The sequence below is a fragment of the Nannospalax galili genome, unplaced genomic scaffold (genome assembly GCF_000622305.1).
Source record: "Nannospalax galili isolate Female #2095 unplaced genomic scaffold, S.galili_v1.0 scaffold933, whole genome shotgun sequence".
NCBI lineage: Eukaryota > Metazoa > Chordata > Mammalia > Rodentia > Spalacidae > Nannospalax > Nannospalax galili.
Genome location: NW_008333281.1, coordinates 1,804,555 through 1,832,336, shown reverse-complemented (window position 1 = coordinate 1,832,336; position 27,782 = coordinate 1,804,555). Strand labels below are relative to the sequence as shown.

Here is a 27,782-nt window from a genome sequence, read left to right as displayed (position 1 = left end):
GGTCCAATAAACAAAGGAACAAGTAAGTGTGAAACTCACAACATGGCACAAGCCTGTGCATGCCTTTGTGTGTGTGTGTGTGTGTGTGTGTGTGTGTGTGTGTGTGTGATGTATGTGCCCACCTGTGTGCATACTCACATGCTCGTACATGTGGAGGCCACAGGAAGCCAGACTTCAGGCATCTTCCTCTGTTGCTTTCACTGAGCCTGAAACTCACCGTTGGCACCAGGCTGGCTGGGCAGCCGGCTCCCAGGATCCACTGGTTCCTGCCCCCAATGCCGGTATTAACGGTGTGCACAGCCGTGCCCGTCCTACGTGAGTGCTGCAGTGGATTTGAACTCTCGCTTGCATAGCAAGTTGCTCTTACCCCCTGAGCCATCTCCCCAGCCCGGGCGGTGCTCTGTCTCACAGGGTGCTCTGGTTTCCCTGAGGAGACGCTGTTTGAGCAGAGGCCTACCAACTGAGGGCCGGAGGCAGGCAGACCATCAGAGGGAAAAGCATCGTACACCCAGGGAACGGCAGACAGCAAGGCCTGAGGCAGGACTGTTGGACATGGGCTAAGGACTCCATAGGGTTGGGGGAGACCTGGTGGACTTGCTATGGAGTCGGGCTGTCTGGGGAGTCAGCTTGAACAACTGAGGTAGGAGAGCCATTGTGGTGGGAGCAGGTTTGGCACAAGGTTTGGCTTCTGAGCCCAGAGGAGCAGGAGACACCAGGCCGGGTCCCTTTGGCTTTGCCTTCTGCTCCTGGCCGCCTCCCTCCCCTCGGCCTGTCGTTACCTGCCCTGAGCAGCAGTCGCCACTGCTGGCACCCAGCCACACCCAGTTCTGGCTGGAGCCAGTGGATCACCAGGGGAATACTGTCCCTGAGCTCCGGGGCCACAGCCTCTCTGCCGTCCGAGCACAGCATGGTTCCTCATCCCCAACCCACCCAGCCTTGGCTCACTGTCTTCCAGAGCTGCAGCTGGCCGACCTCCAGGGCACCCAGCTGTGGGGCCAAGATGGTGGGAAGCCTGCTCTAAAGACCTAGCTTACTACAAAGGGTTTGGACAGGACTCAGGAAGGCAGTGCCTCTGCCCAGGGTGCTGTCCAAAGCTGAGGTGTGCAGGTGGGAGGGTGCAGTTGGATGGAAGACAGGGACATCAGCCCAGTCGGCCTGGAGCTCAGCCCAGCTCTCCTCCCAGCTTCTCTGTGGTTGATAAAGATGCCAATATGGTTGCTGACACATCTGCCCCAGGCATGGTTCCTGGTCCAAGCCTCAGTCAGGCCTCTCCTTAGCTCCTTCCTGCCCATGAGGAACCTGAGGCTCAGAGTGGTTAGGCTAGGGCACACAGCTGGGGAGTGCCCTTAAGGTCCAGTTTATCATGCTGCAGGGAGATTGTCCTTGCCACATCTCCAGTTTGCCCCCCAGTTTACTGTGAGGACCCACTATGGTCCTCAGATACCTAACCCTAACCCAGTCCTCCCACCCCAGGGCCTTTGCATACACTATTGGCTTCTCTCAGAGCACCCCTCCCCTGGAATCCTACTGTTCAGGGTGCAGGATGAGCTGTACCTCTTCTGAGCAGCCACACTACCTACCCATCCTGCCCAGCCCTGCTCTCCTGAGAGTCAGTGGCTCACTCAAAGTCCTCGCCTCCAGGGAGGCCTGCGCTGGCTGACGGGACCCGTAAGGCAGGTCACAGTCCCCACTGTTGCCCACATCCTCCCGCGTCCGCCCGCATCTGCCCACATGGCCTCCCAGCCCTTCTCCCTTCCCTCCTGTTGGTAAATATCCATGAGCTCCTTGAAGCCTTTAACCTGTGACCTGGAGATCACTGTGGTCACATGGGGTGGTACTTGCTGCCCCTCCCCCAGGCCCCACTCAGCTTTGGCCCGTCCCGCTCCACATGCAACACTTTCACCTTCAACAGGAAGACAGAAAACCAACCTGGCTTCAAAAGCAAACCATGTATAAGAGCCGAGGGCAGGCTTGACGATACAGGAGTGTGTGCGGTCGGGCAGGGAAAACCAGACACAGGGCTCTCCATCAAAAGAGGGACTGGGGCTTGCATTGGGTACATCCTCCAAGCGTCCATCGTGGGCTTTGTTGTTGTTGTTGTTGTTTAATTTTGTGTGTATGCATGTATTGCCTGCATGTAGGTAAGTGTACCTGTGTCATGCAATGCCCAGGGAGGTCAGAAGAGGCTGTCAGATCCCCTGGAACTGGAGTTACAGACAGTTGTTAGCTGCCATGTGAGTGCTGGGATTCAAACCTGGGTCTTCTGCAAGAACAGCCAGTGTTCTTAACCACTGAGCCATCTCTCCAGCCCCGTTGTTTGTTTTTAAACTATTTGTCACTATTGGATAGGAATAAACAAAAGTGAAGTCAGCTGGGTGTGGTGGTACACCCATATAATCCCAGCACTTGGGAGGCTGAGGCAGGAAAGTCTCTCTGAGTTTGAGGTTAGCCTGGACTACATACATAGCAAGTATCAGGCTAGCCAGGGCTATGTAATAAGACCCAGTCAAAAAGGAAAATGAAGCCAGCCACACATCCCCGTGTGGGACTGGTTGTCACCCCACCTCCCTCCTCCCTCTCTCATTGTGGGCACACTCTACCCACTTGACTTTGTTCACATGCAGTCATGGGCACATTTCCCACCTGAACGTGCCAGAACCCCTTTAATGAGTCTTGGTGATTGACACTTGGTTTGTGGCCCTCCAAAGAGTGCTGTAATGCGTAGCTTTACACAGACATCACCCCTGTCTGTCTGTCTGTCTATCTCTCTGTCAAACACCTAGCCAGGCACTCTGACCATGAGCTCTGCCTCCAAGCTCGATATGGTTACCTGGTGACCTCCTAGAGGGCCTCTGTCATACCTGCCAGCCATGTTAGTTCACGCTGATCGGCACACCTTCCTGTCCTCACAGTCACCCTGCCTTGTGGTTTCCTGTTGTTCCTCTCAGACATTTACTCTGAAAAGGAATCTCATGCGGAAAGCTGACCTGTAGAGGAAGTGGCTAGAGACAGAGGTGGGCGTCTGCTCTGTATCCCCCACCCCAGGCTGCCTCCTCAGAGAAGCCCCAACAGGGGACAGAGGCACTGAGACACTCAAAGCCCAGGCTGCCCAGGGGCTGTAAGACAAGAGTGTCATGGGCCCTGGGGACAGCCAGGCCCCAGAAGAATCACAGGACTGAGCCCAGTCCCAGCTGAGCCTTGACAGGGCCTAATCTAGGAAGCACTGCCCTGGCCCAGGACTGAATGCCAGCCTGTTCACACCCAGCAACCAGGGCCCATTGTTAATTTTCAGGAATCTTTGTAAGCCAGTTGTTAAGCACACCTGCTATTAAAAGATTAGATGATATAAACTTGAAATTTACGTGATTCACAAAGGTGACACGGTCTGACTGGTCCTGCCATCTTGGTCATTTAGGGCTGTGTCAGGGTGGGGCTTGTACAGAAGGTGCACTGTCCGCCCCACTCTGTCCTTCCAAAGTGCTCTCCTGATCACTTGAAATTGACCTGGGAGGGGGTCTGTTATACCGACCAGAATTGGCAAGTTGTTTTCAACTGTCTACCTCACCCCTGAAAACTAGTTCTTTTTAAACTAATTGTTATTAATATTCTATTTATTTATTGTGTGTACGTGTGTGTGAGCTCAGACATGTCAAAGAGTGCATGTGGAGGTCAGAGGACAACTTGGAAGGGGTCAGTTCTCTCCCTTCACCATGTGGGTCTCAAGGATCAAAACAGGTCAGCAGGCTTGGTGGTAGGTGCTTTACCTCCTGAACCACCTTGCTGGCCCTGAAAATCTGGCTCTCAAGTCCTTGCCCAGATCCCCACCCCCTGGCCACTCGCCTCTGGCCATGGCCGCCTTGATCAAACCCAACCTGAAGGCAGTCTCTCAGTGTTAAGTGTATGGTACCCAGGGCTCAACTTCCCAGGGCTCAGAGAAGGCCAAGAAGGAGAAGGCTGGGGAAGCTGGTTTGACATTACTGGCAGGCAATCTCTGCCCTCATTAGGGGAGAGGAGATGTCCCGGTCCTCAGTCACAGCCCCTGTATCCCCTCAGCAGCAGGCATGTGAGTCAGCAACACGTCAGTGCTGACCTAGGGACAGCTAGGGACTACCTAGGGCCTTCAAGGATGCTCTGGTGTTCTTAAGTTACAGACGCTATCAGCCTGCAGGAACTCGCAGAGATCCACCTGCCTTGGCCTCCCTTGTTGGGATTAGAGGTATGGGCCACTACACCCTTTGGGCTGCCTGCTCTTAAAGTAACAGTAACATGCTCTACTCCTCATCCCTTCCAGGGGGTCGTTGGAACCCCGAGGTGCTGTGGGAAGGTGACTTTGGAATCAGCAAGTCGGGGTGCTAGCTTGTATTTCCTGTGTGCTGCTGATGCTGAAGGGGATCCGTGGCCAGGAGTAACTTAAACGGTCAGAGCCCAGTTCTCCAACCAACATAGAGGCTCTCTGATGTTACACAGCAAGCAAAGCCTGCAGGTATTCTCCCTATAGACTATAGTGACTGTGGGGACCACAGTGACCGTGGGGACCAGAGTGACCGTGTGACAGCTACAAAGCCAAGTGCAAGGGTGCCCAGCCCACAGCTCAGTACTCTGTGAGCTGTCCTGGCCCATTCCGTGACTCAGTGTTTCAAGATCTTCGGAAGCCCTGAGTGTCAAGGCACCTTGCTGAGGACAGGAAGCAGAGGCTCTGAGGTCTGTCTACAGAAACCAGGAACTCACAGACAAAGCCACCACAGAGAGGAAGGAAACAAGAAGTCAGAAACACCAACACAGACATGCACAGGCCAGGGAAGAACCCAGGTGTCAGGCAGGGCCAGCTAGGCTGCTGAAAGGAATCTGCTCTGCAGAGCAGTACAGGATTGGAGAAAAGAGCCAGACACCAAGGACCAGTCTGATGTGTGCATCCACTTAACCAGCCCCGAGAAGAGGCCCAGCCAAACTCAGGGACAAACAGCAAAAGAGATTAAAAAACAAAGTGAGGGTCCCCAGGGCAGCCCTCCAGGGGCCAAATGCACCTGCTCTGAATGCCTGAGGTCCACAGATGCGCATGTTCACAGGGCCACACTCTGAAGGCAAAGTTTGCAGCAAAGAACTTGTGCCTCGGCCTTCCTGGGTCCCCTTCGCCCACAAAGGCTCTGACAAGGTATGGAGTGAGCCAAGGGCCTGGGATGCCAGCTGCATCTCTGGCTGGACACAGGGAATGTGGGCTTCATCTCCCCAGCTGACACCACGCTTCTCACCCCCCTGGAAAAGGGGAGCCACATGTGCTAACTCCAGAAGAAAGAAGGTGCCCAGCCACACTGACTGGAGTAGGGAGTCCCCAGGTCAGGGTCACATACTCTGTGAACTCAGCTCCCACTGCACACCATGCTGCTAGAACTAAGACAACCCTGCCAGCCCAGACTCTACTGTGCACACACATGACCATGTACACTCACATGCAGGCAACATGTATGCATGCATGTACCCATGAGCAAACATGCACATGTGCATGTACCCATGCATACAGATACACATGTACATATATGCATATACTCATTCTCTCTCTCTCTCTCTCTCTCTCTCTCTCTCTCTCTCTCTCTCTCTCTCTCTCCCCTCTCTCTCTGGAAGCCAGCCCACCCCACAAAGCTCCTTTGACTTCCTCCCGGGGGCAGGAAGCAGCTGCTACCTCAAGGCTTGCTTGGGACAATTGCTGTGAAGCTGGTGACCCATACTTGCCCTCGTCCTCTTCAAAGTGCACATCCCAGCTCTCTCCCCGGATCTTCCCTTTGCCCTTAGGACAGAGACCAAGCTCCTCAGCCCCCTGCAAGCATGTCAACTCCCCAACCTCACTTGACAGCCCTCCCTTGGGCATTTACCCCCATCAGTTTCTCAAAAAACTCCCCCAGCCTCAGGGCCTGGATGGCCTTCCCACCTCAACTCTTCTCTGCCTTTCTGGGTCCAACCCAGTTGTCTCCTCCTCTGGTCCCAACATGGTCAGCCTGGCCACCTTGTGACAGCATATATATTTACGCTTACTTGCACAGTCATCTCCCCAAGGATGAGGGCTGGGTCTGCATCCACATTGTGTTCCTGCCTCTCAGCACAGAGCCAGGTGTGAACTCCGTCATCTGAGTTGGTGGAGGGGAGAGCTTTAAGCTGTGTAGTACTCAGCACCGTCACTCAAAGAAAGGCCTGGAGTTGAATTCCAAGATGGATCCTGGGCAAAGCCCTTTCCCCGCCGTACCTCAGCACCTCTACTACGAAGTATGTTGTCTCTTTGGGGACAACTCGCTGTGAGTCTTGATGTCCCCATGCCCAGGATCTTATACAATGCATTGGTGGGCCAAGTCTGGGTCTCAGCAACCTCAGAGTTCCTGGGGTAAGGAGGGGCAGGGCAAGGGATCCAATCCTGTCCCAAGCTGGCAAGACGGTGACTGTAAGCCCGACAAGGTAGAGTGAATGGGGTCACCCAGAGGAAGGAGGCCACGGAAGCCTGACGCCAGACAACAGGCCTGTCCTTGCTGAGTCCTGAGGGGCAGAGCCAGACCAGTCAATGATGTCCGGCTTCTATGCCCCGGTTCTCCCTACAAACATCATCTCCCCACAGTAGGAATGGCCTGCAGAAGAGGGTTCTCTCCAACCCCAAGGGCAAGGTGGCTCCTCCCCTCCACCCGTGCATAGAACGTGCACAGCTTTCAAACCTGCCCAGGCTGGACTGGGCCGTGGGTAGGCATCTGTGGAAGGCCAGAGCAGCCAAGGCTGTAAGGCAGGCTTGCCAGCACACCAGGCAAGGGAAAGCAGGCCAGGAGCTCGGGCCTGTCAGGTCCTGCCTTGCGGGGCCCTGTCAGCAGGGCAGAGGGCTCAGCTATTCACCTGGGTGCCCCTTGTTCCTGTGGTCTCTAACCTGTGCTTCTCAGTATTCCTTCTTAAAGATACACATGTCCTTGACCCCTGTTGGGAACCTTGCAAATACAGCTCAGAAAGGACCCCAAGTTCTCACTGTGCAATGACAGTGACCTCAATGATGATGGCAATCAAGATGAAGGAGGTGGTGGCAGCGATTGCTGATGATGACTACCCAGAAGTCACTGCGGCTGTGTGCCTCTCTCCCCCAGGATAATGTGAAAGGAGACAGCAGGCCTCATTTCCTCCCAGACTGAGAAGTCCTCGTACTGGAGAAGGAACTGGGGAGCCTGGGTGGGGAAGTGGGCCACCAGGCACTGCCCCCACCACCTGGCCTGATTCAGTCATCTGTGGATGTTGTTCACGGCACCGCCTCCCAGTGTGATGATGGACCCGACCAGGTGCTAGACTCAGATTTCATCCTATGAGGCAGCCAGGCCTTTGCAGTGATCATGTCATCCAATTCAGTTCTCACTGCCTCATTCCAGTGTCCGCCAGGCCAGCTTCTCCCTCCTTTCCTCCTTATCTGAGCCAGTGGGGTCCTTTTAGACCATATGGGAGATCCTCACCAGTATGGCATGAGGACCAGGGGTACCAGGGACACAGCCAGAGGAGGTCTCGTTGAGACTCCAGCCAGGAGCAGGCCACCCAGGCTGCAGGGTCGTGGCAGGCAGGCTCAGCTGCATTGGTGTGGGAGCTGCAGTTTCTCAGCTCCATCCAGCCCCTTTGTCTTACTCCAGTGGACCTGTGGGTGCCTCATGACCCATCTCTTTGCCAACAGCATCAGGGCCCACTCTTGCAAGTGCCTATGCTCCCCACACCCCGGACAGGTGGACAGGTGGGCAAACCTCAGAGTCCCCAGTGGACATAACCCACTTCCAGATCACTGTCACCCTCACTTCCTCTCCACTCGCTGTGCCTCAGGGGTGTCCTGCCTGATGGCCATTCGGCCTCCCCTCATTCCTGCCCGCTCCACCTCATGAGAGTCGTGCCCACACAGCTTCCTGCCCTCCTCATCCACAGCAGCTTGGGTCAGTCACAGCCTCTGTGTCTACACCACAGGGGTCCAGGCACCAGTCCCGGCTTTTCTTTTGGGACCCCGGTGGGTCAACGTGCTGCAGGACCCCGCTGCGTACACCATGGCTCCAGGATGGATGGAGAAATCATCACTCTCACTGGCCAGCCCGAATCCACTCCTGGGCTGTGGCACTGTCTCTACCTCCCAGGCCTGCCCAGCAATCTCAAGGTTGTCCTCCAACCTGGGGACCCTGCCAGCCTCGGGCCACCTCCAGGGATCCACCTGGGCCCAGCTGGGGCTTGCCAGGGGACGCCTACCCTGTCCACCCTCCTCAACCCAACTGACCTCCAGAGCCTTCCCCTGGGAGTGCCACCTTCACCAGGGCTACCTGCCAGCCTACCACTCACCTCCTAACTCTCTCCAAAGATCCCTTTTGTTTACACACACACACACACACACACACACACACACACACACACCCACACACACACACACACCCACACACACACACACACCCACACACACACACACACACACACACACACACACACACACACAAAACACTTGGACAAGACACGTTTTCTGGCTTGCATTGGTCTCCTTGGGCAGAAGGGAGCCTGTTGGCTCACGGGGGAAGGTGCTAGTAGATGACTTGGTAAATATCCAGGGCACAGGGGTGTAGAAAATGCCAGGTCATGGGACTACCCCTGCTTATCCCCACAGTGAGAAGCAGAAGTTTTCCCAGGCAGAATAAATGAGGTAGGACCTCAGGGCTGTGGGAGGCGCAGACAGACTGACAGAGTTCCCCCATGAGGGCCGCCCCCCCAGGAGAACCTTGAGCATCAGGACTGGGACCCAAGTCACATCCTCTGGGACATCTGCTGGCACCACTGGGTTGGAGGAAGCAGAATGCAGCAGGGAATGCCTGGAGGTTGGCAGGTCTAATGCAGGAGGGCCTCCTCTGCTTCCCCATGTTCCACAGGAGCTGGGAACCCAGAGTTCTCACCCTGGGCTATCCAGGCACTCGGAAGAGCAGCTCTGCTGCAGAGAGATGGAACAGACCCCTAGAGCTGTTCTAGCCCTTTCCATGACCCTCTGTGGGTCACTGGCCTCACCAGTCCTAGAAGGAAGGCCTGCCAAGTTTGCAGAGCCTGATAAAGGCAGCAAACAACAGACTGTTTTCAGCCACACAAAAGCAAAAACAAGAAGGGAGCCAACGGGCAGCGGCTGTGCAGCCCAGAGAGCAAACAGCTGGGTAGCCCGGCTGCTCGGCAGGACAGTGAACTTGACCAGGTCACAGCTCCTTAGGTGAGAATGGAAGCAGGGGTGAGAAGCCAGGTAAACAGCCGGCAGCCTGGGGTCTGCAGACCCCTAAGATGGCAGGTAAACAGCCGGCAGCCTGGGGTCCGCTGACCCTCTACCCTGCAGAGCAGCCACCAGTGTGCTGGGACCTGGGTCTTCATCCCCTGGGTCACCGTCCCCTCTAATGAGTCACATGTAGCTAGCAGGCAGGTCCAGACAGATGCGCCTTCATTGTTCAAGAGAGAAGGGAGGCCTGTGCTGAAACTCCAGGCCCGGAGAGCACTTCCAGCACGGTACTGCCTAGTCACAGGCAAGGCTCTGTCTGGCCCATGTCCCTAGCACAGGTGGGCCAGGCGGCTGTCACTCTTCTGGCAGAAGGCTTGTCCTGTACAGCCGTAGCTCTGAAGCACCAGGGAGTATCAGACTCACCCAGGAGGTTGGGGGAGGTCTGGGTGACTAGGCCCCCACTGAGCCTGCTGGCCTGCTGGGTGGAAAGCAGGCCTGGGCACCTGCATGTCTGATAAGCTCCCGGGGGCTGCCGGGGCTGTGAGTCCAGGGCCACACTCTGACAATGAGTGGCCAGGGCCACTCTGGATTAGGTGCTGGGAAAGGCAAGTCAGTGGGTCCAGAGAGAAAGCACCAGAGAGGGGTGAGTGATGGGAGGGGTCTCGGTACTGAGGACTCATACGGTGCCAGCCTGCAGCTCACCACTGTGGGCAGCTGATATTCCCATCCCTGTTTGGTGGATGAGGACACAGTGACTCGGGGAAGCTGTTCAAGGACACACAGCTAACAAGCCCAGAACCGAGATGCAACCCAGAGTCTCTGACCCCCAGACAGAGCCTTTCCCCATGGCCAGTGACAGCTGTCTTCTGGAGGAAGGGTCTCATGATGTGCCACAGGGCTCTGTCTTCACCTTTGGCCAATTCAAAATTGTTACCAGAGATCTAAATATGGAAGGCACGTTAATGCCGGTGTACATGACGTGACGTGATGCGAGCAGGCGCGTCTGTGGGCCACAGTGCTCTGGCCTTCAGCCAGAAGCGTGAGAAGGGCAGTAGGACCTCTAGTAGCTCGGTGGGCACAGCACTTGCCCAGCATGCACAAAGCCCTGGGCTCGGTCCCCAGCACCACACGGCGCAGTATGCTGCCGCACGGCTGTAATCCCAGCACTCAGGAGGTAGAGGCAGGAGGATTAGAAGTTCAAGGCCAGGCTGGGCTACGTGAGACCCCATCTTTTTAAAAAGAAGGAAATGATGGAAGGAGGTAGGGAGGGAGGAGTAAGGCCCATCCATTCATTCAGTGACTATTTGGTTGACTGTTGAGGCACTACTATGTCCCAGTCCCAGGCTCTGGGTGAGACACACTGTATAGATGAATTGAAGGGCAGAAAGGCCTTGTCCTGCTGAGCTGCTTTGCCCGTGTTATACGATTCCATGGTCAGGCTGGTGGCACTGGCCTTTGATCCCAGCTACTAGAGAGGCTGAGGATGGCAAGTTCAAGGCTAGGCTGGGCTGCAGAGTGAGCTCAAGGCCAGAACCCCTTGGTACCCGCATCCAGTCAGCATTTCTTCTTCCTTTCTGACCCATGGGACTCTTCAGTTTCATAATCTGTTTATCTCATTCCTCCGGCAAACTGCCCTGCTGTCTCCTGTATTCTGTACTTGGGATTTTTAACAGCTGTATGATATTCCCCTCTGGGCCCAGCCAGTGTTGACCCACCTGTTCTCAGTAGGTGGCGGGGGAAAGTGGCTCAGTTTTTGCTCTTGAGCGCGTGTGTCTCCCCCACTTGTTGCTACCCTTCCTGCTTAGGGCTGCTCTCTGCCAGTCTCCCCCTCTGACTGGGATCCCAGGCCAGAGCACAGCTGGGTTGCCCAGGATGAGGAGATATCCAGGATTCAGACCTCAGCATTGGACGACCAAGCAGTTTGGGAGCCTTCCCAAAGCCCTTGGGGTGGCCCCTGACCCTGGGTGACCCTGGCCTTGCTGGCTGGGCTCCCTAGAAGATGCCTTCCTTTTACACATGTGACTTCCTGTAACCAGTGACCGGGAGGCAGCAGGCAGGGGCTTGTGTTTGTGTGACCTCCACCCAGGGGCGAGTTCTAGGCTCTAGTTCACTCACCACCCTCTCCCCCTCCTCCCAAGCCCAGGACTGAGGCTCTCAGCCCTCGCAGAACCCAGGGGCATCAGGGGATGAGTGTCTGTGTCTGTAAGCATTCCCCTCAGGGACGCCAGGGTGCCTGGGACCCAGGTTGGCATTCCTTCAAATTTTGGGTGACCGCAGTGAGTAGCAGAGAGAGAAGATAATCCTCATACAGTCACAGCGGAGCCCAGAGAGGTTAAGCCTCTTGCCTGAGGTCACACAGCTTGAACATATGGAACCTGAATCCTGAGGCCACCATCGGCTGGCCTCTCGTCTATTCTCTGACTTCCAGGCCCTGCGTTCACTCTCCTGCCTGAACCTTCCCCTGGTGTGTAAGGGAAAGAAAGCAATCAGGCAAGCCTCCCGCCTCCTCCCTGTGTGGACAGCCTCCTGTGGCTCCCGCCTTATCCCCATGTAGAGGCTCTGGGCCTCCAGCTTTGTAGTCTCCCCAGGGATCCACAGTGATGCCCCCCGGAGTGAGCTGTTCTACCTAGGGCTAGGCACTGGCCTCCCACACAGGGTCCTGTCAAAACAGGATTCCACTGGCTGACTGCAATGGAAAGCCTTCTTCCCACTCCTGGCCTTGGGCAGCTCTTACAGGTTTTTTCATCTGTAAACTAGTCAGTGTTGAAATACTCGCTGACTCTGGGATGCTAAAAGGACTGATGAGTATGGGGGTCAAGGCCATGGACATTGCGGCCCTGGTCAAATATTAGCTGTGTGTCATGGACTGGAATGGTCTGGTCTCTGTGCCAGAGCCCAAGGCTGGGTGGGGTCACAGTCCCAGCTTTGCCCCAGCTGCATCTTCCACTGCCCAGGGCTTCAGTTTCCTTCCTGAGGAACAGAACAATTCCCCATGTCCCCCATAGTCGGGCTGTGTGTGGATGGAGTGGGGCAGCCAGGTGGGCACAGTCCCGTTCACCCAGCCTGGGGAATGTGGACGGACAGGACCAAGCCCGCCCACCAGGGCCTTTTATTTACTTTCTTTATTCACTCTCAAGCCTTTCCTGGGAGATGCCCAGCTCTGCCGAGTTCAGGACCCAGCTCTGCCACTCACACTGGCCTTGAGATAGGCTTCTCTGAGCAGCCCCCATGCATAAAAACTGGGGCCTGGCCCCTGGGAACAGAAAAAAAAAGATGAGGCTAGATCCAGAGAGGGTAGTTCTGGGATTGGCTGGGAGAGGGATGATAGGGTCAATGCCAGACCCCCACTCAGCACCCCGGACTCCTGCTTCTCTGATTCCCCTCCTGAACAGCCTGCAATCAGGGGACCAAGCCCCCCACCACACTAGGCCCTTCCCTTGGCTGGCACCTATCAGCCCTTGCTACCCAGGGAGCAATGCTAAGTGGGGAAACTGAGGCTGAGAAGGTCACCATCCCGCTCTTTGTTGTGTTGCTGGTGGCCCATACTTTTAGTAATGACCTTGGAACTGGTCAGCTCTCACCCCAGGCCAGTGCTGCCCAGCCACACATGCAGTGGGATTTGAGGGAGAGGATGTGAATCGAGGGAAAGGACATGGGTTGAGGCTCAGTCTAATAAGAAACTTTACCAGTGTGCCGAAGGGTTCCATTATTTTATTTTATGTCCCTGAAGTTTTCCCTGTGGTTCTGGGGATTGGAGCCAGAGCCTTCTGCACGCTAGGCAAGGTCTGCAGTGCTCAGTTACAGCCCTCAGCCTTTCCTAGTTTCATTGAAATATGTAGTCCATGGGGCTGGGGTGGGGCTCGGTGGTAGAATGTTTGTTTAGTGTGTACATAGCCCTGGATTTGATCCCCAGCACTGCAAGAACAAAACAAAATACGTTATCTGAATAAGAATAATTACCAGGTGTGGTGGCACTTGTCTTTATTCCCAGCAGAGGTAGGTGGATCTCTGTGAGTTCAAGGCTAGCCTGGACTACATAGTGAGTTCTAGGCCAGCTGGAGCTACAGGGAGACCCTGTCTCAAAAAGACAAAAAAAAAAAAAGAATAATTAACGAGACATTTACCTATTGGTATGGGGGGTGTGCACGTGTGTGTGCATGTGCGAATACAGGTGTGGAGGCCACAGACCAACACCGGCTACCCTCCTCTATCACTCTCTGCCTTGCTTTTTTGAGACAGAGTCTCTCACTGAACCTGCAGCTCACCATTTTGCTAGGCTGGCTGCCCAGCAAATCCCCTGGGATCCTCCCACCCCCACAGCACTGGGGTTACAGGTGTGAGCCACTACATACGACATTCACATGGGTGCTGGAGATCTGAACTCAGTCCCTTACATTTGCACCATGAGCCATCTCCTCCAGCCCGTTTTACTTGGTTATATCACCTCTTCAAACTGTTTCTTTCACGTTTTATAGTTAGAATCACCAAATAAAAGACAGGCTCTTCTGGGACATTTGACTCTCAGACTCCCAATAAATAAGCATTTAGTATAAGCTGACACCCCGCCCCCAGGATGCACCTGTCCTAAAAGTTCATTTCTTAGGAGGCTGAAGTTTCCCAGGAGCCTGTCTTCCTTGCGACCCTGCCAAGCCTGTTTCCGGCTCCCTGAGTGGGGAGGACCATTAGGGACCCAGGCCCCCCAGGAGCACTGAGGAGTGGCCCACTGCCAGCCTGCGGAGGCTGGCTTGGCAGGTCCCCTTGGCACCCTTGGCCAGCACCCTTTTGCCTGCTTTTGGTAGCATCTGTGTTTGTCTGTCCTGACAGTTCCATTGCTGATAATTCCTGGGCAGGTAAACAAGGGGAACAGGAAGAGAGTCCACAAGGCCCCATATCTGTAGAATGCAAATACAGGGTCACAGCCATGGCTGGGGTTGGGGTCCAGGAAGTCCCTTCCTTCCCCACTTCCCTACCAGCCCCCAGCCCCAGTTTTCCCAGACTCTCCCTGGGCAGCTGAAGCTCCAGGGTAGGAATCTCATCCCCTGAGCACTCTTTGCCTCAGTTTACACATCCCAAAGCACTGGCAAATTGCAGCCAAGCACCATGGGATGTAAAGTGGAGACAGGAGGAGAGGGCATGGCCCAGAGGGACGCCTGCACCCCGCCAGCCACGCTCCTCCAGCTTTCAGATCTCTCCCTGGGTTCAGAACCTGGGTCCAAGTCCTGGTGTGAGGAGGGCGCACCTTCAGAGTGTCTGGGACACTGGTTACAAGCCACAGCTGGAAAAGAGTCCCAGAGAGGGAGTCCTCCCACCCCAAGTCACACAGCACACCTGCAGTGAGCCGAGGGTCGGAGCAGGACTCTCTGAACTATGTCATCTTGCCCAGTGGGCCACTGCTGTTGAGCACTGGATAAACTGAGGCTGGGGGAAGGAGGAGTGGTCTCCACAGAGCCCTGAGAGCTAAATCTGAGGCAGCTCACACACAGGTGGGGTGCCAGGCCCTGTGCACACAGAAAATGCAAAATGTATATCCTTGTTAAAAATTGACTAAGATAGGCCAGGCGTGGTGGCGCACGCCTTTGATCCCAGTGTCTGGGGGCAGAGGCAGACAGATCTCTGTGAGTTGGAGGCCAGCCTGGTCTACACAGTGAGCTCCAGGTTAGCTGGGGATACAGGGAGATCCTGCCTCACAAAGACCCCAAAAAAAAAAAAATTGACTAAGATTAGGGGCTGGAGAGATAACTCAGTGATTAAGAGCACTGGCTGCTCTTGCAGAAAACCCAGGTTCTGTTCCCAGCACCCACATGGCAGCTAATAACTGTCTGTAACTCCAGTTCCAGGGGAATCCGACACCCTCTTCTGACCTCTGTGGGCACTGCACAACACAGGTGCACTTATACACACGCAGGCAATACACATGCACATAAAATAAAAATAAAATATTTTTTAAATGACCAAGACTTTAAAGATAGAGAATAGAGCATTGAACTAAGCTTCTGAGCTCAGGGCCCCAGGGCAAAACTCACAGTCCAGGAATCTCCAGGCAGGAGACAGGACACCGCCTCAAGACCCGGCCTCTAGGCACCAGGCCTCTCCCTTAAGCCCAGGTCAGCAGCCAGCCCTGCTCACCCTACCACCACCCTCCTACCCCAAACCCTTGGGATGAAGCCCAAGGCATCACCCTGGCCCTCTGTGCCAACCACTTGGACCGCACCCTTCTTCACCTACCCTGCAGGGGGCGCCCCTCTCCCAGGCTGTGGCTCCATGCCACGCAGTCGGGGGGCGGGGGTTGCGGGGAAGAGCCTTCCTCTGAGGTTGCCAATGGAGAACGAATGTGAAGAGGGGAGGCCTCACCTTGGGCTTGGGGTTTATTTTTATTTATTTATTTATTTGTTTATTTTGCAGTGCTAGGGCTTAAACCCTGAGCCCCGAGCATGCTAGGCGAGGGCCACACCCCAGCCCTGGGCTGTTTGTGCATATGCGTATGTGTGCATGCCCTTTCTTTGATGGCGTGGTCTGGGGTTTTGTGTGTGGTGCTGGGGATTAAACTTAGGGCCTCATGTGAGTCATGGACTGTTCCGCTGAGCTACGTCCTGGACACTATATGTAGCATTTTGAATACAAAAAAAAACCACCTAGGGGCAACAAGTATCACCATTTTAAGTAAAGAGAACCCATAGCTGGTCTCTTCCAGTTCCAGGCGCTGAGGCTGCTTGGCAAGGTAGGGCCATCTCTCTGTAAAACTGCAAAGGTTTCTGTATGTGACTTTTTAAATTCATTTTGACTTTATAGAAAATTGCGTTGAAATGTCACTTTCTTGATTAGAGAGTGTTTAGGGTTCTTCTTAAAGCTAGCACTCAGGGTGAGGACCTGACACCCCCTCTCCCTCCTGGAGGCCACCTGTACGACCCCTAGGCACAGGTGGCAGAGGGTGATGGGGACAGTAGTTGATAACAACAGGAACAGTTGACGGCCACAAGGCCCATGCACTGTCCTAACTACCCCCTTTCTTCTGCTGAGCAAACACTGAGAACTGACTGTGCTTAGAGCACCATGGTATACAGCAGGCAACACCACTCCAGACCCGGTATACAGCAGGCAGTGCCACTCCAGACCCAGTATAGAGCAGGCACCACCACTCTAGGACCAAGTATACAGCAGGCACCACCACTCCAGACCCAGTATACAGTAGGCAATACCACTCCAGGACCAAGTATACAGCAGGCACCACCACTCCAGACCTGGTATACAGTAGGCAATACCACTCCAGGACCAAGTATACAGCAGGCACCACCACTCCAGACCCGGTATACAGCAGGCACCACCACTCCAGAACCAAATAAACAGCAGGCCCCACCACTCCAGACCCGGTATACAGCAGGCACCACCACTCCAGAACCAAATAAACAGCAGGCCCCACCACTCCAGACCCGGTATACAGCAGGCCCCACCACTCCAGGACCAAGTATACAGCAGGCCCCACCACTGCCCCACCACTCCATAACCAAGTATACAGCAGGCCCCACCACTCCAGACCCGGTATACAGCAGGCACCACCACTCCAGGACCAAGTATACAGCAGACACCACCACTCCAGACCCGGTATACAGCAGGCAGTACCACTGCAGGACCAAATATACAACAGGCACCACCACTCCAGACCCGGTATACAGCAGGCACCACCACTCCAGGACCAAGTATACAGCAGGCACCACCACTCCAGGACCAAGTATACAGGCACCACCACTCCAGACCCGGTATACAGCAGGCACCACCACTCCAGACCCGGTATACAGCAGGCAACACCACTCCAGACCTGGTATACAGCAGGCACCACCATTCCAGGACCAAGTATACAGCAGGCACCACCACTCCAGACTGGGTATACAGCAGGCACTGCTACTCCAGACCTGGTATACAGTAGGCACCACCACTCCAGACCCAGTATACAGTAGGCACCACCACTCCAGACCCAGTATACAGTAGGCAACACTGCTCCAGGACCCAGCTTCCACTCAGGGGTGGGGAGCAAGAGACCAGTCGGCAGATGGGAACATGGACTACTAGGGAAGACCGGTGAGACCAGGGAGACGCTCACAACCCCTGACCCCCACACAGCCCGGCCTGATTTTCCATGCAGAGACAGAGGCTTGGCCCCACCAGGGAGCTGCAGCGCTGGGCTCTCAGGGCTCTCAGGGGCAGGCTGGTGCCTGAAGACTTCTTTCTGGGTCCTGGAAGCTGGGGTGGAACACTAGTGGAAGAAGGGAGTCCGGACACTTTCTATACTTGAAGGACCAGAGAGCACCTGGCAAAGCTGTCCCTCCTCAGGTGGCCTCTCTCTGGGGTCACACTTACTTCCTTCAGAGATTGAGCCCGATGACCAGGAGCGGCATCCTGGGGGGCTGCCCAGCAGGGGCCCTTTAAGGCTGGCCAGGGGCAAGTTCATTCACCCAGGGGCTCCTGCTGACTCACGATTATGAAAGTGATTTTCCTGACCCCGCCCCCACCCCCGCCTCCGCCTCCACCCAGTCCTGCTCTGAAATACTCTGACTTGCCCTGGGCCGCACAGCATAGCCTCTGGGATCCCCAGGGCTAATGGGCGTCTTGTTCCAGCAGTGGGCACTGTGACCAAGGCCCTCTGAGTGTCCTGCAAGCCAGGCTGGCCAGCTCTCTCCAGCCACTGGCCATCAGGTGAGTGGCCTGGGCAAGGCTGTGGGTGGGAGATGGTGGCCATCCGGCAGGGGTATCCAATCAGGGGAGGTAGGCAGTAGTCTTCCCTACAGTCAGCAGTACCATGTCCAGGTGCCCGGACCCCTGAGCCTCTGGCCTAGCAGCCTCCTCCTGGAACAGTCACATGGAACAGCTGCTCTGGTAAGAAATGTGGGCAGTTGGGTCACAGTGAGGCCACTAGGTCCACAGCTAGGCCAGGAATTTCTGGGGTCCCATATCCCCAGCTCAAGATGGGGCAGAACCAGGGCGTCCAGGGTATTTTTGTGATGGCTGCTTAGAAAGAGGGGTGTTCCATGGAGGGAGGTGGCAGGTATCCTGGGGCTCAGGTTGCTGCAGTTGGCACTTGGGATGAGGGTTCCTGATGACTAACGGTAGGCAACACTTGGTGACAGGGCATTTCCTGGTGCCTCAAGGCTTTTTGTCTCACACACACACACACACACACACACACACACACACACACACACCGTCACTGTTACCTGTTGCTTTGCTTGGAGGAGATTCTAGGGATTGGAGGGACAGACAAGATGCCGCCTGCCCTAGACCACTGCAGTGGGAATTAGAAAACCCAGTGCATGGGAACCTTACGGGTAAAATGTGGCTGGAGGAACCCAGAAAACACAGCCTACAGGCGTCCTGGCCTTCTGTACACAGGGTGACACCTTGTGACCCCAGAAGTACCTGTGACCTAGCGTGGCCTGCAGGACTGCTGTTCCAGCCTGTCACACTCACTGGCTTTGTGAAACCAGCCGCTTCTTTCACTGGTCTGCATTCTGTGCATTTGTCTGTTTATGGAGGCCAAGGGTCAATGTTCAGCATCTACCTCAGTCTCCACCTCGTTTTTTAATTATTTACCTATTTAGTTATCTATTATTGTATGTATGCAATGTGTATGTGTGAGTTCAGCACTTCTGGACGTCAGAGAGCAGTGGATTTGGAAAATCAAACTCAGGTCACCAGACTTGTGTGACAAGTCTGAGCTACCAGCCCTCTACCTTATTTTGTAGACAGAGTCTCTTACTAAATGCGGAACTGCTCAGTTCCACAAGGCTGGCTGGCTACTGAGCCCCAAGGGTCCTCTCATCTGTTTCCCCAGCTCCAGGACTGCAGATACACGCTACCACATCCAACATTTTACGTGGGTCCAGGGGCTCCAACTCATTCTCGTGCTTGTGAGGCACTTTACCCACTGGGGCACCTCCCTGGCCCTGCAAACCAACACCTTTGAACTTTGGTCAACATTGCCCAATCAGAGGGACTCGGAAAGATACCATTAGGTTTAAAATAAGCTATTCTAAATCGGGATTATACCTGTAATCAGACCACTTGGTAGGTCGAGGCGGGAGGATAAAGAGTTCAAGACCAGCCTGGGTTAGCCTGGACTACAGGAGACCTTGCCTCAAACACAGTAGATTATTCCAACCTCACAAAGCTGAAATAGCACAAAGTTGAATTTTGCTTTCTAAGGTTGCAGCACATTTGTGGGAGGTTGTAAGGCTGGGCAGCTTATGGGGTGGAGGAGAGCTGTCCTGCATCACTCTATACCGGAAGTGTCCTCTGGGGTGCAGGCCTGTGTGGTGACTTCATGCGTGTGGTATCCAGAAGCTTCTCTTGATGTTCTGCCAACTCTGCTGGGAGGGAACCTTGGGGTGCAAAGTCCTCTGGGTAAACTAGCCTATCCTGCCTCCTGTACAGGGCAACCTGGGCATCTGCCTGGCTCCCACCTGGGTGGGCAGGGCCACCTGCCCTCCTCACCAGGTGATGGGGTGTTACAGAGAAGAGGAAGTTGGGAACAGTTGGCATACTCCTTTCAGGAAGGTTGGGATGTCTGGTGAGGTTCTGCCCAGAGAGATCAAATTTCAGTTTTGTTGCCTGCAACCTTGTAACTTTACCCCTAGAACCTCAGTCCTCATTTGAGAAGTGGGTTGTTGTGAGGATTAAAGGAGATGAAGCATAGAAAGAACCCTGGCTGAATGTTACTAGATTCTGCTGCTGTTCCTGGGGATGGTGAAGACAGGAGGGAGGAGCCCCAGGCCCTTTGCACAAACTGAGTACACTCTGAGGGGGCTGCCCCCAGAAACTGCAGGCTGAGTCTCCAAGGCTCTGAGATAGCGGCAGTAAGTGAAACACTGACATTACGGCCAGAGTCTGCAGCAGGGCAAGATGGGACAGCCACATGTGCTGCAGGGACCGCCAGTCCTCCACACCACTACAGGCACAGAGACGGCTGGGAGCAGTTGGGACAGTCTCCTCACAGACCGTAAAGGCCTTTGCTAAGCTCTCCATCCTCAGTTTCCCTATCTGTAATATGAGAATGATTTGAAAGAGGACCTATAACCCTGATAAATAAAGCTTAGCGTTTGGGGCTGGAGAGATCACTCACCACTCCAGAACAATAAACAGTTCAGGCCCCAGACCCAGGTTCGAATCCCAGCACCCACATGGCAGCTAACAACTGTAACTCCAGTTCCAAGGGATCTGACAGCCTCTTCTGTCCTCCACGGGCATTGCACAACACAGGTGCATTTACATACATGCAGGCAATACACGCATACACATAATAAAATAAAAAAAAAGCTTAGCGTGTGAACAGGTTTGGAATACACATAGCATCTAGCCGGCCTCACAGAGGTCTGGAAATGTTCAGCTGTTATTACCACTGGTGCTGTTATCCAAGAATCCTCTTGGGGCCCCTACATAGAAAGTCATGTGGTCCCCGGATCAGCAGAAACCACTACACTTCCCTCGGGTGGAGGTCCCAGGGAAAGGTGGGGACATGGGGTCATCTTGACAAGACAGAGAAGCTGTTCCAAGCCTGAGCCCATATGAGGCCAGAAAGATGGTTCTCGGCCAGCCAAGCTCTAAGTCCACCTTGGGGTGCTGGGCGCACCCTCCCCTGGCTGAGGGACGCTCTCCTCTCCTTGTGAGGACCACCTCTCACTGCCACCAGCGAGCAAGCCTGAACGCCGACAGCAGGCACGAGCTCCGCACACCCCAGCTAGTGGAGGGAGGTTGGCTGTCCTGTTTGACTGGTCGGACTTGCCCGGTGGGAGATGCTGGTGTTTGGGTCCCTGCACACGTGACAGCTCACACACCGACTCGGCTGTGTTTTGTTGTCCTGTGAAAGATCTGCATGAAGGTGCCATTGGCTGTCCACATTCCTAAACTGGAGAGTCCACATAAAACCCCAGGTGTCCGCCTCCTCTGGGGGATGTGACCTCAGAGCCCACTCACCAGTGTCTGCCCCTGGATGCACCTGGTCTCTCTGGGGACAGGCAAATTGACATAGAGTCTTAACCACCGCCTCGGAGTTGCCTTGTGGCTCATGGAACCAAGGCAGGGCTGTGGACTGTGGGAGCGGATGTGGGTCCAGCGGCCAGCTTGGGCCAGCTTGCTCTCGTCCTTTGAGCGGTTAGTCCCTGTGACCAGCAGGGGGCACAAGAGCTCCAGAGCTTTTCCCAAACCCAGCTGGCAGTCTCCCAAGTCCAAGGTCCAGTCCTGCCCTGAGCAGGAGGTCAGCACAGTGCACCTTTCCCTTAGCAAATCCACCCATCAGGTGTTCCAGAACCTTCTCCCTATAGCCCTTCGCATCCCTGCAAGGGAGAGACTTCCCTTTCCAGCCTAACTGAGGCTTGAGGTCTGGAAACAGTCACTAGGGAGGGAGCCACTCCAGACCAGGGACCGGTGGGTCTGTAGCCACCGCAGAAGGTTTGTTCTGCCTCTGAACGGGCAGGGAAGGGCCCGCCCAGGAGGAAGTCAGGAGATGGGACAGGGTGAGGCTCAAGAGAGATGGCGGCTTCTGGTCCCCGGGAGGGTGCGGAGGGCTGGTGCCCCGTGTGGCTGGGACAGACCTGGTGGGTAGAGAAGATGTGCGAGAGGGGAAGGAGGAGTGAGGCACATGGTGGCTGCCCCCCAGGATCCTGCGTTCAGCCCTGAGGTCCACCTTGTAGCTGGGAAGTGGCTGAGAAGTCCCCAAGCCTGACCGTATGTTCCCTCTGCTCTGCTCCCCAGGTCGGCTGCCAACTCCGAACCCCACTCCAGCCCCAGCCATGAGCTCCTGGAGGTGTGACTCCCTCAGAGCTAGCAGCTCAGAGCCCCTCCCAGTGGTCATCATTGGTGAGTGTCACACAGGGCAGGGGAGGGGACGTACTGGTGCTCTGGGGAGCCCTGGGTCAGCAGTTAGTTGACAACTAACTTTGAATGAAGCTACTCTTTACTATGGGACTGCTGCTGTGTGAAAGTGACCAAATATCACCCCATCAGTCCTCCCTAGGAGGGGAGAGGTGAAGGCTGAATCAGCAGGAGGTTATGGGGGTCCCCAAGCCTGTGCCAGTCCCCACCATTACCTTGGGCTCAGCACTGTGCTAGATGCCCACACGGGAACGCACAGACACGTCATTCCCATCCTCAGCTCTACGAAAATGAGACAGCAGCAGCCCCTAGAAGGCGAGCGTCAGGCCAAACCACATCAGTGGACATTTTTAAAGTCAAAACAGATGGACAGCAATGAGGCAGGGGAGGAGGGCAGAAGGGCGGAGGAAGCCGGCTCCCTGGTTGGGCCTGATCCATTGCCCAGATAGGAGGGGCTGTGGCTCATTCCGACTCCCAAGCTGTGCCCCCCCCACACACACCCAAGGTTTAATGTACTCTATCCAACTGAGGGACTCCCAGCACAAGTTCCCAGTGATCAAGGCTCAGCCTCATCACCACCCCGACCCCAGACTGGAGACTAAACCCAGGATCTCTGAATCTTAGGCAAGCACTACTACCACTGAGCAACGTCCCCAGCCCTCTTGTGACTTTTTTTCTTTTTGACAATAAGGTCTCACTAAGCTGCCCAAGGCCTCCCACGTAGCTGGGGTCTCAGACCTGCATGGCTCAGGATCTGAGCATGACTGCCAACTGTGTGAACACAGGCAGCTTACTTACCCTCTCTGTGCCCATTTCCTCAAGCATCAAAAGATAAATGTGCAGCCTCCCTCGCTGACGTTAAGGTGGTGTTGCTGATGTTAGAGACCCACACAGGAAGCCCTTGACAACCGTTCAGTGTTTTATTTCTTTTAAAAAATATTTTATTATTCCTATGTTGTGGTGTATGAGTGTATTGCCTGCATGTATGTAAGTGCACCTGTGTTGTGCAATGCTGCAGAGGTCAGGAGAGTGTCAGACTTCCCTGGAACTAGAATTATAGACAGTTGTTAGCTGCCATGTGGGTGCTGGGAATTGAACCCAGGTTTTTGGCAAGAGCAGCCAGTGCTCTTAACTGCTGAGCCATCTCTCCAATCTGTGTTTTATTTCTTGATCGCTATTATGCAAGGCATCTGACACAGAGCAAGGACTTGGTAAATATTTGATTTTCATTTTGTGGACTAAAGGAGTGGCTGAGACCCCCACCTCCCTGTCTCTGCAGGCAATGGTCCCTCAGGAATCTGTCTGTCCTACCTGCTCTCTGGTCACACCCCCTACGTGAAGCCAGGTGCCATCCACCCGAACCCTTTGCTGCAGAAGAAACTGGCTGAAGCCCCAGGGGTCTCTATCCTGGACCAGGTGGGTTTGATGATGGGGCCAGAACATGCTGGGGGTTGGGGGGCTCATTCTTGGGAGCTGCCCCAGTTTCCCAGGGAAAAGCAGGGGTCTTTGGAAGTCCAGACACAAAACAGAAAGTCCACAAAAATCAGACACAACACGGGAAAAGAGAAACCAGACCCACTGATAGCCGTCAACCACACACTAGACTTGCGCCTCTCAGTAAGGGGCTTTTTATGACCCTCACAAATGCTTGGCTGACCCAGCAAGCCATTGGCCTTGCTGCATGTAGCATACTGAACTGAGGGACACTGACAGCCCCACACACTCCCAGCCAGCCATGTGGCACACAAGACACTTCCCCGCTCAGTGGTGTCACCATGGCTGCCCTGCCCTGGATACTCAGCTCCTGCACCCCAGCCCTGGGGCTCACTCACCATCCATCCCACCTTTCTGGGAAGCCATCACCTGAAGCTCTTCAGGTCACATCCCTACTCTGGGTCCCCTCCAAGCCTACTGGGAGAGGACAGAAACACAGCCCCCTCAGCCCGTTTCTGTGTTTTCCAAAGTGCTGTCCACAGAACACAGTCCCAGCAAGGGGGCGAGTCTCAGTCCAGGAAACGTGGGAGGTACTAGGCTGGGTAAAATTCACCCAGTAAATTCAGGTTGCAGAACTTGACAGAGCTTTGAGCACACTGGGTACATGTCTACTCACAAGGGACAGCCTTCCCAAGCCTTCTGCCCTCCCTGATACCCAGGCAGGGTCCCTCAAAGCACCCCAGAACTTTCCAGTTCCATCTGTACTCTGGGGCCCTTGGGTGACAGACCCCAGCATAGATGTCTCTGATCCCCTAGTCCCAGAGTAGACTCTGCCATCCCTTCTGGGGGCCCCACTGACCTGTACCCCCAACTTCAGGACCTGGAGTACCTGTCTGAAGGCCTTGAAGGCAGGAGTCAGAGCCCGGTGGCCTTGCTCTTTGATGCCCTCCTGCGCCCTGACACGGACTTTGGGGGCAACATGAACTCTGTGCTCTCCTGGAGGCAGCAGAAAGAGCGAGCCATCCCCCACCTGGTCCTGGGCCGAAACCTCCCTGGGGGTGCCTGGCATGTGAGTGGCATCTGGGCCCCCCATCTTCCCTGAACCCTCTCTTTCCTCTTGCATCGGCCCCCACCATCCTCCACCTGCCCCAGCCCTGGGGAGGGGTGTTGGCTGGCCACGCTGGTCCTGAGAACACCTTTCTCTGCAGTCTATTGAAGGTTCAATGGTGACCCTAAGCCAAGGCCAGTGGATGGGTCTCCCAGACTTGCAGGTTAAAGACTGGATGCGGAAGAAATGCAGGTACGGGGTGGGGGTAGGGTGGTCTGGGCAGGCAGGAGAGAGTCTCTAGGTTCATCTCTGATAGAGGTGATGTTAGATTTCTGTAGTGACCTGTGAGCAGAAGAGCCAGGAGCTTGTTTCATTTGAAATAAGCCCTTTTGCATCCTACTTTAAGCTCTACCAGCCCATCTGGTGTGGTAAAGATACAGTGTTTACAGCCTTCCTTTTACATGGCTTTGTAATATTCTTAGAGGGGCATGTCCCTGGTCCAGCAAATGCTGTTGACTACTTATTTCATGCCAAGCTTACGTTAGATGTCTGTTTCTGGCTCTGGTGGCCCTGCCACTGCTCTGAGCCACTTGCACCCATTCCGTGAGCCATCGTGGTGACTGACCCCCCAAGTAACCTCTTAGGATAGTGTTCTGTAAAAAGTTTTCACAAAACCAGGAATAGGGAAATGACAGGCTAGGGAAACAAATTCTAGAGCTCCTGTCATGGGGCAGGGCTGGTGGCCTGCAGATATGCTCTGAGCATGCGCCCCTCAGTTCATCCTTCCCAAGGTATCCCTGGGCTCACCAACAACAGCCATGTGGGGTCACAGAGAGGTACAGGGAGCTCTGGGATTATGCCAAGCTGACTGCCCCACAGACCCTTCAGCCACTGTCCCCAGAAAGGGAGGCGAGACAGTAAAGTGGTGGTGGACAGCTGGGCGTCCACTGTCCCCTTTTGTCTTCTGAGACAGTCCCCTGTAGCCCCTCAGCTGGCCTGGAACTCACTATGTAGACTAGGCTGGCCTCCTTCTCACAGAGATCCACCTCCTGAGCACTGGGATCAGGTAATGACATTACCGGCCAACACCGGTTCCAGCCTAGGTACCCGAATTGCATCCAACCCTGTAGTGTCTCCTAAGGACCTCCGGAAATGCTCCTGCCATGCTGGCCACTCCGCCTCACAATTGGGGAAATGGAGGCACGGAGGCACAGGGAATCTCAGGAACCTGGTCCGCTGTGCTTTATACAGGAGCCCAAGGCCTGCCGGTGGGGGTGTGCTGTCAAGGCTGGCTCACCTAGACCCCTCCCCCCACCTAGCCCGCCTCTGCTTCCTCTCCACAGAGGTCTTCGTAACAGCCGGGCCACAGCTGGGGACGTCGCCCACTACTACAGAGACTATGTATCCAAGAAGGGTCTAAGCCACAACTTCGTGTCCAGAGCCGTGGTCACAGCTGTGGAGTGGAAGTCTGAGCACGGCAGCTCCGGGACCCAGGCACCCAGCCCTCTATTCCAGGTGAGCGGCTACCTCACCCACCAGGACCAGAGCCAACAGCCCTTCTCGCTGTGGGCCCGCAACGTGGTCCTAGCCACAGGCACCTATGACACTCCAGCCCGGCTGGGAATTCCAGGGGAGACCCTGCCCTTTGTCCACCACGAGCTGTCAGCCCTGGAAGCAGCCCTGCGCACGGGCACCGTGAGCCCATTCTCGGACCCGGTGCTGATCGTGGGTGCCGGGCTGACTGCGGCAGACGCTGTCCTCTTTGCCCGGCACTACAACATCCCGGTGATCCACGCCTTCCGCCGGTCCGTGCACGACCCAGGCTTGGTATTCAACCAGCTGCCCAAGATGCTGTACCCTGAATACCACAAGGTGCACCAGATGATGCGGGATCAGTCCATCTCGTCGCCCAGCCCCTATGCTGGCTACCACAGCCTCCCTGAGCACCGGCCGCTCCTCTTCAAGGAGGACCGCCAGGCTGTGTTCCAGGACCCGCAAGGCAGCCAGCAGCTCTTCGGAGTGTCCATGGTGCTGGTCCTCATTGGCTCCCACCCCAACCTCTCCTACCTCCCAGGGGCAGGCACCGACTTAGTCTTAGACCCGGAGCAGCCACTGAGCCCCAAGCGGAATCCTATTGACGTGGACCCTTTCACCCATGAGAGCACTCACCAGGAGGGCCTGTATGCCCTGGGGCCACTGGCCGGGGACAACTTCGTGAGGTTCGTCCAGGGGGGTGCCCTGGCTGCAGCCAGCTCCCTACAGAGGAAAGAGACCAGGAAGCCCCCCTAACATCAGCCTGGTGTCTTGACACCCAGGCCCTGAAGAGGAGGGGGCTCCCCACAGCCTAGTGGGGCATGAGCCCATCTAAAGATGCCCTGTGGGGGGACAGGTCTCCTTGGTAGGAGACCAGAACCTGAGCCTTGTGGATGGACTGTCCGGCTCAGAGGTGTGGGGAATTTGGGCTGCCTCACTCCAGGCTAGTCGAGGCCCAAGGCAGGAGCAGTGGCCACTGACCGAGGACCCTGGGCCAGAGCCTGAGTGAAGCTGGTTGTGTGAGCGGGAATCACAGGGCCAGCGGAGTGCTGGGCCAGGACGACTCCAGGCCCACACCTTCCGGAATCAGGCCCCTAATAAAATCAGTGATGTAGTCCACCGTGTCTGATGAGTCTCTGTGCTTGGAGGAGGGGCCGGGCAAATGGGCCCTGCTCTGGGAAGGACCCTGGGTGAGGCCTTCAGCTTGGGAGAGCAAGGCATGGGGTCCTAGGGCGGGGCAGTTGTGGGCACTGTGCTAGAGGCCTGGGGAGAGTGTGGGCAGGGGGTGAGGGTCCAGGAAGCCGACCGCAGCCCCGTCCAACCGGCAGCTGCCCCTCCCCGGGCTCAGCTCCCTGTAACCTGCCGCAGGGCCTTTGCTCAGGCTGCTGCGAGTCACTTCTGTCACCTCTCCCACATCCCTCTGCCATCCGTGCCACTGGCCCCCTCACACCATCCCGCCGGTTTCCAGGTACTCGGAAGCGGTTCTGTTCGGAGCTGGCGCCGTCCGCTTGGGTGTGAGCTCCGCCCGCAGACCGAGGCCGGAACCCAGCGCGGCGGTGGAGGAGGGGAGGATGGAGCGCGCAGAGGACCCGGAGCTGAGTGGGGAGCGGCCGGCTGGTTGGGGCGCGCGCGCCCGCGGAGGGAGCGGGAGCCCCGGGCCGGGGAGCCGCGTGGGCGCACGCGCGGCCG

The 27,782-nt window shown here is 55.7% G+C and overlaps 1 protein-coding gene across 3 annotated transcripts; it reads left to right on the top strand.

Moving 5' to 3' along the window:
- Positions 1-27,212, top strand: Osgin1 (oxidative stress induced growth inhibitor 1). 3 transcript variants are annotated; one of them, XM_008827924.3, is made up of 6 exons: positions 1-22; positions 21,959-22,063; positions 23,358-23,494; positions 24,390-24,581; positions 24,721-24,812; positions 25,904-26,849. In XM_008827924.3, exons 2-6 carry the CDS (start codon positions 21,997-21,999, stop codon positions 26,847-26,849), a joined length of 1,434 nt encoding a protein of 477 aa, XP_008826146.1. In that variant the 5' UTR covers positions 1-22; positions 21,959-21,996. The 3 variants fall into 3 exon arrangements, with proteins under 3 accessions (XP_008826146.1, XP_017652363.1, XP_029416899.1); XM_017796874.2 differs by lacking the exon at positions 1-22 and adding an exon at positions 17,764-17,908 and having other exon boundaries at positions 25,904-27,212; XM_029561039.1 differs by lacking the exon at positions 1-22 and adding an exon at positions 17,990-18,088.
- The last annotated feature ends 570 nt before the right edge of the window (positions 27,213-27,782 follow it).

What these genes read in the sequence shown, in the direction of transcription:
- Osgin1 (XM_017796874.2), top strand. Translation starts at nt 21,997, where the DNA reads ATGAGCTCCTGGAGGTGTGACTCCCTCAGAGCTAGCAGCTCAGAGCCC. An exon ending in CCTCCCAGTGGTCATCATTG is followed by an intron (nt 22,064 to 23,357) that starts GTGAGTGTCACA and finishes CTGTCTCTGCAG; the next exon opens with GCAATGGTCCCTCAGGAATC. An exon ending in TCCCTGGGGGTGCCTGGCAT is followed by an intron (nt 24,582 to 24,720) that starts GTGAGTGGCATC and finishes CTTTCTCTGCAG; the next exon opens with TCTATTGAAGGTTCAATGGT.